General features: G+C 37.6%; 1 protein-coding gene across 1 annotated transcript; it reads left to right on the forward strand.

The window, feature by feature from the left end:
* The first annotated feature begins 260 nt into the window (after positions 1–260).
* Positions 261–10,678, forward strand: OTUD6B (OTU deubiquitinase 6B). Its single transcript, XM_002198552.7, has 7 exons — positions 261–434; positions 2,854–3,008; positions 4,047–4,142; positions 5,540–5,852; positions 7,300–7,361; positions 7,969–8,075; positions 8,586–10,678. Exons 1-7 carry the CDS (start codon positions 344–346, stop codon positions 8,668–8,670), a joined length of 909 nt encoding a protein of 302 aa, XP_002198588.6. The 5' UTR covers positions 261–343; the 3' UTR covers positions 8,671–10,678.
* Positions 10,679–11,309: the final 631 nt, after the last annotated feature.

Raw genomic sequence — 11,309 nt, forward strand, 5'->3', positions numbered from 1 at the left:
TCACCTCCCTGTTTAACAGAATCTACCCCTAGTTGAACTAAACCTATGGCTTTTTCCGAGTGCACACTTGTCCACGGGAGTCCTTTACCGGGACACTGCGGCGGGGAGCGAGTACCCAGCAGAGGCCAGCGGACAGAAATGCCCACGGCCCCAGAACAAACCAAGCGCTGCCCTTCGCTTCCCCGAGCCGAGCCCAGGTCCCGGAGCCCAGCGGAGGCCGGGCCGCTCCGCCCCTCAGGCCGGGCTGCGGCGGCGCCGGGCGGGGCGGGCTGGCGGAAGCGCGGCGAGCTCCCGCCTCCCAAAGGGGTCGGGGGTCAGCCGCGCCCGCCGGCTCCGGGCGCCCATGGAGGGCTCGGAGGACGAGGAGCCGGGGCCTGAGGGGCCGCTGCCGCAGCTGCTGAAGCGGCAGCGCAAGGAGAAGCGGGAGCTCCAGGGTGAGGGGCGCCACGCCCGGCGCAGGGCGGGCGGGGAGCAGGCTGGGGAGCGGCGGCGGGACACGCGGGGCCGGCTGGGCTCGGCGTGCCCTGTCCGCCTTCATTCGCGGGAAGCCCCGCTCGGCAGCGCGAGTGGCTCGGGGGGCGGGAGGGACGGCGGCGGCCTGTGGAGGAGGAGGGAGCAGCCCTGGCAGCGCCCTCGCAGGGGGACGAGCGCGGGTGGTGTGCGGGCAGCGGTGCGGCAGCCGCGCCGGCCGTGCAGGCCTGCCGGGCTCGCCTTGCCGTGGCCGCGGGAGCCGGGCGATGCGCGGGGGCTGAGACCTAATGCTGGGCCATTGGTTCGCGGTCTGGTACTTTGCTTTCAAGGTGAAGAAGGTGTGGTTTTTTGAGGCATTTTAGATTGAAAAGCCTGCACAGGGGCTCTTCCTGCCCAGCCTGTTATGTTTGTCATTCCAATTCAGTTGACTTGAACTGAATTTTTACGTCCTATCCAGCCATAATAAAATACTTATAGTAAAAGATCTGAATGGTCTTAACAGTGCTTCAATATTACCTTGTAACGCTGTGCATCATTTGACCTACCCTATTACAATATATTACTATAATTAAGGAGGTCAGATAGATGGATTCTGTTGAATTCCATAGTTGTTATAACATTTTTGTTAAGCCTTTTCCATTGCTAGTATATTGATTCAGCTTTTTCCTTGTTTGTTTTTTTTTGGTATGTAATGAAATAAACCTATATGCAACCTCTTAACAGAGGGTTAAAGAAGAAAGGAGTCAGGTTGCATATTGTCATTAAATCTATAGGAACTTACTGTTCTGAGATGCCTGTTCCTTCATAAGAGTTGGTTGAAATTGAAGAAACATAGGGAATCAAGCATTGTCCTAGGTGGCTGGAGTGCATGGCATGTTGATTGGGAGTGGCTGAGGACCAGAGGGTTTTTACGCCTTAGAGAAGATGATAATGGGAGGGGTATATACATGGCAGAGTCCCTTTCTTCCCAGCTGGGAGAGGCAGGTGACTTATAGGTACATGTTTGCCTAGTAAACTTGTAAAATACATTCCTGGTATGTGCATTGATAACTGTTTACCGGAGAGCAAAACTGTTTGCAAGAGTTAACACAAGGTGCATCTCAACCTTTGAAAATCCAACACCTTCTCCTCCAGTTGATGGTACTTGTCTCCACAATCCCTTCCCTGCTTTCCACCACTCATCCTCTCTCCTGTGTATTTGTGTGTGCCTTTTATGTTCTGGATTCCCTTCTCCTCTATTATGCTAATTTTAGTGAACAAAGCTGCTTTTCTGTCATACTCAGCTTATTCATCTGTGGAGCTGAATGCTTAACATAAATCTTTCAGTATGAGCATTCTTCCTGCCTCCCTTTGAAAAGTTTCATTATCACTGCCATCATCTTCAGCTCAATTGGGTCAGTCAAGGAAGAAGGACAGGAAAATGTACAGGTGATGAATAGCAAGCGGGGTGTTAAATAATTGCTGCTGTAACTCTAAAACAGTGAATACAGAAGTGACAGAGGTAGGGGGAGTGTTCATTTAGGAACACATGAGAAGAAGAGAAGACTATAGGGGAATGTGGTCGTAGTTTCTGTAGAGCCAGACTCAAAGAATGGAGAATGGACTAGAGACACGGGCTGAAATGCAACAAGAAAAATCTTCATGGGAAGAATACGGGAAAATATTTTCATAGCAAGAATCATTAAATATTGGGAAAAAAAGTTTCCCAGAAAGGTTGCAGAATGCCTGTCCCTGGAGAGTGTACAGTCACCTGAATAAATTTCAGGTACATCTGAATTAGCATAACCTGATGCAGCTTTGAATTCAGCCCCACTTTGAGCAGGAGGTAGAACTAGGTAACCTCTGGACACCATTTCTAACCAAACTATTCTGTGATTTTAGAAATGAAGCATTGAATTAAAGCCTAGAAATACTTAGGGACTTTTATCAAGATGTTTTTGTTTTCAAATACCCATTTTGCTTTGAGAAACTTTGTCTTAAGGATGGGCAAACTCAGTTTTTAATTTTAGTCTGCTGCTTGTGTGATTAAAAAATTACACACCTTTCCTGTGAGATCTGATATTTTGATGCTCATATAATCTTTCTGAAGGCAACAGGCTAAAGTGCTGCATTGATGAAATTCATATGTATTTTTGTTACTAATCTGGCATAAGTTTTTCTCTTCTTCAGAGAAAGAAAGAAAAGGCAGTTTGCATCTTTTAAGAAAAAATATAGCCATTTGGAAAATGTCAGGATTAGAACCATCAGTCTCACAGCTAAACTGTAATACTGATTTGTTGATGTTTGTAAATTTGTTTTTCTGTGTGACTTGCAGTTATTTTCTGCAATGATCATAGAGTATATATTAAGAAATAATGTTTTATTTCACTGCTTCTCTAACAGCAAAAATTCAAGGCATGAAAAATGCTGTTCCCAAGAACGATAAGAAGAGACGAAAACAGCTGGCAGATGAAGTTGCCAAACTAGAGGCTGAACTTGAACAGAAGCACAAGGAGGAATTAAAGCAGCTGAAGGAAGCTTCACCTGAACAGAATAAGGTAGGTGCCCTAACTTCAGCTGAAGTTATACAGGTAAAATTTGTGTTAGGGCTTTTTTAACTTTTAAAAATTATGATGAAATAATACTTCAAAGTAGTTATCCCATTCTTCACAGTATTAGTAATCGCCCATATAACAGTGGAGGATTTTTGTTGTTGAGCACTGTTGAGAGAGTGGCTTGATTGCTTAAAGAATCACTGTAAAAGGTATTTCAAAAGCAGGTTTAATATAAATTTAATATAAATAAAGCCATGACAAAATGCGATGGCAAGATTTACTCTGGTACTGAATCCATGGATGAGGCGTCCAAGGAAAATCATTACACAAATGCCAAGCTGTAACAGAAATTAGATGTAGGGTAGAGGGAAAGATGCACCACCACAGGGAGTATTTTGTGTTGCTTTTAAGGATCCATGAGCAAATCAGTTATGTTAGAGAATTATTTTTTAAAGTTACTGTTATATTGCCACTCTGGTTATCTTATGTAGACTACTCAAGTATTGATAACCTTCAGCAGGTGTTTGACTCATCCAGTCTGTTTTGTCTTGCAGTTTTGTCAACAGTGTGACTGATCTTTTTGTATAGCTCATGCAGTTACTGAGTTAGGTTTGTAATTTTTCTTGAGAAGTTTCAACTCTGTTTTTCAACTGCTGGTTATGCTTTGATATACAGGATGGACCCTTCTGCTTTAATTTTCACAGAACTTGCTAATGGCTGTTTAGATACCTCACTGGCTGACATGATGAGGAAAGCTTTTCCTTTCAGCCAGTAAGCAGTGTTCACAATCCAGAACGTTAGAGAACATACAGCTTAAATTTGAGATGCACATAACTCTGTTGGGACTGCAGAAAAGTAACGAAATGCAAGACAGTAGTCTGAGATGTGAAATGCTTTGATGGCTTCTGCGCTATACATGGATCTTTGGGGTTAAACTTCATAAAAATAATCTGAAAGAGAACTTAAAACTGTTTCAGAAGATGCATAACTTAGTTATTGCTTATACTAATAAGAACATTTAACTTTTTTTTTTCCTTTTAGACAGATTCCATAGTTGATGGGGTTGCAAATATAGAGCTTGAAGGAGTAGAGCAGCAGATTCAGCATCATCGAATATCAAAAGCACAGAAGAGGCGGGTATGACTTCATGTTAAACATTTTGCAAATAACTGATTATGTTCAGCTAAACTTAACTGCAATAGCCAAAGGTAAACCATCTTTTGGGGGACATTTCCTGGGTAATTTTGTATTGATGCTGTACGTACTGGGTGCCTTGAAAATCTGTTAAACTGCTGCCTAGAGATATGTAAGGATTTTATAAATTATAGTACTTTTCTACCCTCAGCCATGAGCCAGGAATCAGAATAGGTTAGAAAATGGGAGCCATAAATAAAGAAATTATGTAAAGCAAATTATTTTTTAAAGACTTCCACTAAAAATATTATTAAATAAGTAAAGTAATTGAATAAAATACTCTGTGGAAATTATGCAACTAGTGGTACTTAGAACATTTAATGAAAGACCGTCCATACTTAAGAAATTCTTTTAAAATATCGAGTTGTTAAGAAACACTACCTAGTGTCCTGTTCTGTTAGGCTTAGATCTGATTAAACATCAGATGTTGTGATGGATTAACATTCTCATTCTACCTGGTCAGGGCCAGGGGAACACTGCTTTATTGCATATTTCATCCCCTGTTATGTGTTCACTACAAACATGTTAAAAGGATGTTTAAAATTCATGGCACCATGTCTGGGCAAACCAGGAATTCTGGTCTAGTTTTCCTATATTCATCTTGCCTAAACCAGCCTGGTCTTGATTTGTGGTGAATTTTAAGCATGAAAATGGAAAGATCATTCTTCGTACTGCTTCCTTTCTTATTTGCTTATTTACTTTGGTTCTTGCACCCTTGTTAACATCAGCATGAACTTATGAAACATTCTATGAAAGTAAATTTTAAAAAAAATTTTACATTCCTACTAATATTCTCTACATGCACTCTTATCCATCCTTTAGGTTAGGAGGAGTCTTTTATGATGTAGAGTACCTGTCCTGAGGGAGTTTCAGTTTCATGGCATGAGCTCCATTATGCAATCATATACTTAATTGGTAGATCTCACACTTCTTATGAAAGAGCAATATTTTCTGATGTTTAATTAGAGTTCCCATACTTGAGTGTTGAAATAGTTAATCCTGAAGAAAGCACTATGATTAACAGACTTTATATGAATGTTGGAAAGTGTTATTCTGCATGCTGTTATAATTAAGATTTCTCTTGTCATATAATTTTGGGTGTGGTTAACTGTGGAGGCAGTTGGGATATATTGGTCGCTTAGCATTTGCTAAAGTTTGGGTTTAGGAGGTCCCCAAGATCAGTCTGAATCACGTAGTACTGATTTGGACAAATATTTTTTAGATAAGAATGTACTGAGAAAACATTGGAAGAGTTAGAAGCAAGCACTAAGCCAAGAACCATATGGGCATATTCTAAATTTTAACATTAGATGGGGTTTTTTTTGTGTTTTTAATCAAAGGAGAAAAAAGCTGCTTTGGAGAAAGAACGAGAAGAAAGAATAGCTGAAGCTGAGATACAAAATCTAACAGGTGCTAGACATCTTGAAAGTCAGAAACTTGCCTGCCTATTGGCAGCAAGGCATTTAGAGATTAAACAAATCCCTTCAGATGGCCATTGCATGTACAGAGCTATTGAAGATCAGCTCAAGGATCACCAAAATTCCTGGACTGTTGCAACTCTGAGGAACCAAACAGCAAAGTATATGCAAAGTCACTGTGATGACTTCTTGCCTTTTCTTACAAACCCTAATACTGGAGATATGTATAGCAGAGGTAAGACTTGTAGCATATGAGATTTTAAAAACTATTATAACTGTTCCTGATAAATCTCAGTTACGGCTTAATTGGGACTTTTATGGTGTTTGTAACTTCGTTACCTTATTGTGTTCCATGGAATACAGAACTATGAAACTTGGTGCACCTGGACCTCTAATTGATATAGTTTTATAATTAATCTAGGAAATATTTTTCCCCATTGGAAAAAAAAAAAACCACAAAACAGAACTGGCTGGTTACTAGATGATGTGAACTCATTCTGGAGTTTGATTTGTTGTTATAAAGAGCTTGTCTACCAGATTGGGATGATTTTCTTGTCAAGTTTTATATTGGTGTTTTTAATGTACAGAGGAAAGCTGTTAAAAATGGGTGTGAAATTCAATCAAATCTGTTTTATAATAGTTTGAATAGATACATTTGCTTATTTTACCTTATTTTTCCACTGCAAATTATTTTGGAATCATTTTTTACAAATAGACTAAACTAAAAAATATAAAGAACTTTACTGTGGAGGCTGAGTAAAAACGGAGTTTGTGTACCTCTTATTTGAGCAATACACAATTTATTCATCATGCCTGGAACACCACAAAAATGTCTGCATAAATTTCATTAACTTAATGCTATGTTTGTTTAATAGGCATTGCTGTGGATTTCATGTGGTCACTGGGTGCTGTCTTTCCCATGTTTGACAGAGAATATTGTCACAGGCTAAATGTGTCCCAGGAGAATACAGAATAAAATTCTGCACAGCAACAGGGAATTGTGCTGTTCTGTTATAAAGGAAATTAATGATAGGTCATTCTGAGCAGTTTTCAGAAAATCTGAACATTCTTCTTTCTCAAAATCTGTTTGTAAGGTTAAAAAACTTGAGGGTTTTTAATTTACAAACTTGGTTTCTGTAGAACATGATCTGAAAAGATTAGCTATTTACAGAGTAACTATTAAGAATGAATATTTCAGAAGTTAAAAACAAGGCAGCTAATCTGGAAATTTAAAAAACCCTAGCCAAGTGTTTACCTACATGCAGTTGCAAGATTTTTAAAACATACATGACACCTGGTGAATGTAAGAACTAGATATACTACTCACTGTCACATTCTTTTCTGAAGTTTCTAAACACTCTCTGAAACTCAACATGAAGGAAACTATGCAATTTCATGTGTGTTGTTACCTGTTGTTTTCTGAATAAAAAATTAAAATATTAGCTGTACTTCTTTTTATACTCTTTTTTATCCCTCTCTTCAGTCTGAAATTTTCTTTTCAAAACAGAATGAGTTTGGGTTTTTTTTTTGATAACTGTTTTTCTCTGATTTTCTTCAGTGAACATGCATATTTTCCATTATAATGTGTTTGTACTTTTCTGGTTCTAGTTTGCAGAGTTTTTCCTCAGTTGCTTATTCTCAACTAAGACAAGTACTGATTGTTGTGTTTTCTTTCCCTGCAGAGGAATTTGAGAAATACTGTGATGATATAGCAAATACAGCTGCATGGGGAGGTCAGCTGGAAGTAAGTACTGTATTGATAATTTTTATTTGTGAAATTCTGAGGTGGGTGAATATACATTAAGAAAAAGGGCCTCTTTAGAAAGAACACCTGAAGGCATAAGGGAACATAAGGCATAAGGGAACATAGTCATAAATAGCTTATTAATAGCTATTTCTTGTGGTTATGGGTTGTTTTTCCACCATCTTTTCTGATGGTGCACCACTGTTCTGATTTATTTGACAACATGTAAGTTAATGAATTCATTTGGTATGAATATCATTAGAAGGACTGACACAATGAGTGGGCAAGCATTGTTAGGTTGTTGTCATTTAAATTAGAACTTGAGCTTCACAAAATACGTATTTATTTTAGTCTTATTTTTTATGAAAGAACAGTTAGCAAATTAATGAAACTAGCCCAATGTGGTATCCTTTAAACATTGATTAGTTTAAAGCAAGCTGTTTCCAATTAAAGTTTTTAAAGTTAAAATAATTTTGCTTATTTTAATAATTCCTGAAAACTTTTCTAATGTTATGCTTGAACTGTCTGCTAAAATTAAATGCCTAGTCTTCTTGTCTCCTGCCTACGTTGTCTTTAATCCTATTTCTAAATTGTTTTTGCATTAAAGCTAAGGGCTTTGTCACACATTTTACAAACACCTATTGAAGTAGTGCAGATGGATTCTCCTCCCATTGTTGTTGGTGAAGAATATTCAGGCAAACCAATAACACTTGTGTAAGTATGTAATTTTATCACTTAAATTTAGTGCACCTATTTCTGTAACAGAGGGCTCAGCTTTGATTCTCATCTGCTGTTTTATTTTCTGTCTTATGTTGAAACGCATCTTATGTTGAAACACTGCTTGAGTAATAGCTGTGCAGGTCAGAAATTATTTGTGATTGACATACTTACTTTGGAGAAATTGTAATTAGACAGTGATGTATATCAGTCAGTGATTTAGAAAATGCTGCAAGGTCATTTTACCTGGTAAATAATTACAAAACAATAATGACATTGATACAAGATGGAGGAAACTTTTTTCCCTTCTTTAGAGTATTTGTCAAACTGTGCCTGGAAGTCACTAGATTTAAAAATTGACTTTATTAATACTCTTCTATGTAATGATACTATATATTTTTGTTGCTAAACCTTGGCTTTATTTCAGTTGTCTTCCAGTGCTGTTACTGTTTGGCATGATGTATACTTTTTGTTTAACTGAACACTATTTCTGTAACTTTTTTTTAGGTATATGAGGCATGCCTATGGATTAGGAGAACATTACAATTCTGTGAAAGTTCTAACAGACACTGCTACAGAGAACAGCAGCTAGCATACAAAAGTTGTACATTCACATGGATAACAGTTGCATCGTGATGTGTTTGGCTCCAGGAAATTCCCAGTAAGACTGGAAATGGATTATAAATTAAAAAAAAAAAAAAAAAAAAAAAAAAGACCTGCAGGGTTTGACTATAAAATCAGATATGCCTCTAGGTTTATAACAAAACCAAACCAAAACCACACAACAAAATGTTGAACTTATTGGTATTAATTATGTTTAGAAGATCTTCTGTAAAATGGTGGCTGCGTAGATCAGGTTTTTTTTTCAATAGAGCTTCCTCCCAGCGCTGCAGAGAAAATATCAAGTAGTAAAAGTTCATTTTGGTTAATCTGCATTTCTGCTGAAGATTTAAGGTTACCTGAAGGTCCCTGTTCCATTACTTTAGATTTGCACAATAATGGAAGAGTTCAGGCATTTGAAATAACTGATTGTATTTTGCTTATGGAATGCCATCTGCCGTGTTTCTGTAGTCCTATCAGGGTCTAATTTCAACAATGTAGTGTTGATTCCCTTCTTTATTTGGGCAGAGAACATCTGGAGGTAAATCCAGCAGCAGAATATCTTGGCTTGGCTGAAGGAGTCTTTGTGAAGACTTTCATGTAAGATTTTTACCAAGGGACGATGTAGGGTTTTTTTGGAGTTGACAACCAGGAATTCAACTCTTGTGCATTGTTATTTATGACTGTACATTAATTATACTGTCAGGGCAAGTTAACTGCACTGTTCATTCTCCATAGTCTTTCAGCTGTGCATTTAGGTGAATCTGAAACCTTAAAAAGCTCCTCAGTGTCCTCACTTGAGGTAGTGAAACTCATCTGAACTAAAAATTTCTGAATCTGCTGATCGAAGCACTTTGTCGTCTAAAGTGTGATGTTTTATAATGTTTAAAATAGATGATTGCGCACAGCTGTAGAAATAATCACCTTGGGTTTTATCAGTAACTGAAGGTGATCTGGAAAAGAATTAAGTTTATTTTAATTTTTTTTTATAATGTGCAGAGACTTGAAAAGTTTTAACATAGCTTGACTTTTTACATTAGAAATTTAGATTGTTGTCTGTAAATGTGACTTCAAAATTAGGAACGTATTGAAACCAAAATTTGAATGCAAATGTTTTTTAACAAGATAAGTGATTTTTTTTAATTTTTAAAAAGCCTTAGCCAATAAAAGTATTGTCTGTATTTTACTGCTGCTGAATTGGTTGGGAGAAAAGTGGTTCATGAAAAGATTTAACACCTTTGCCCTGGTTTGGGGATTATGATCTAATAGTATCTATCTTGTAGTCCTTCAATAAAGCCAGCCTGCAGACTTACATTCCTGGAACTTAGAAAAATCTGTTCATACTTAAGAGGGAGATAAGTGATCACTTTATGGGTCAGATTATGTCTGATTTAAAGCACTTTGCGAGAGAGGGAGTAAAAAAAAATACCAGATAATTGCAGCAAGAGTTTTGGACAAGCAGTTCCTTAGGCTGGTGCCTGCCAGGAAGACAAAGTATTAACCAGATCAGGAGTTTTTGCATTCTTATTTATCTGTTACAGTGTAACAAATATAGCTGGTTTATGTACCAAACCAGCTGGCTTACTGTAAAATTTGGTTTACTACTTTGATTGTCTAAAATGATGGTTTTAATTTCAAACAAAAAATAGGATACAACAGCATGGAAAAAATGTTTCTATTCATAATACCATTGCACATTTCACTAAAAAGAATAATAATAAGTACTCTTCTCTGCATTGCTTAGAATTGATGTGATATAAAATGCACATACTGCGTTTTATAGATACACAGTTCTTTGGTTTATTTGGGTTTCAGTTTTGTTTGAATAACTGAGAGAGAAAAGATGCCAGAATCGGGGAACACCTGTACCAAGAGTTTGTCGTGTTGAAGATGTTTACAGTTTGTATAAAGTTAAATAATTTAATATAGTGAATGAAAGATCCTTGTTCATGCTGTATGGGACTTGCCAAAAAGTAATAAATTGGTTTATTTGTGGCAAATCTTCTTGGGGTCAGTTTCATTTTGTACTCAAATAGTTCACTTATTTCTTAGTATGAGTAAACTTATCTGTTTAAGTTTTAGGATCCTACTGTAATATGAATTCTAAAACAACTGATTGTATTCAGGCAGACAGAGCTTCATTCCATATGAAATTAAGTTGTTTCTGAACAAAATTTATCCTTTGCGTTTTAGCAGTTAAACTTGAGCTCTTCTGGAGAACTGTATTTGAAAATACTGTTGAACTTCCCCATGCACTAAGAATGAAGTGAAACTGAGAGGGGGACTTCTCACAATAAAGCTTTTAACTTCTATGTCAAATTATATTTTTCTCTGCAGATTAACACTGTTTACTTTGAGTGTGTTTCAGTAGCTTTCCTTGCTTTTATTTGTAATTCAGTTTCTTCAGCTGCTATTTCTTTTAAGGGCTGTTGGGTATTTTTTGCAAGATTAATTGAGATTATGTTGCCAGAGGGAATGCTCACATGAACAGGAGGGAAGCTGTCTGTGGTCTGCAATAAATTGTGTACCATATTCTGAAAGGGAAGAATGTATTTGTTGTTGAAAACAGTGGTTACATGTGTCTCTTAGTGCTTGTCCTTGTCCCCTTCACTTACTCTGCACCAGTCTCTG

The sequence above is a fragment of the Taeniopygia guttata genome, chromosome 2, assembly GCF_048771995.1.
Source record: "Taeniopygia guttata chromosome 2, bTaeGut7.mat, whole genome shotgun sequence".
Lineage (NCBI taxonomy): Eukaryota > Metazoa > Chordata > Aves > Passeriformes > Estrildidae > Taeniopygia > Taeniopygia guttata.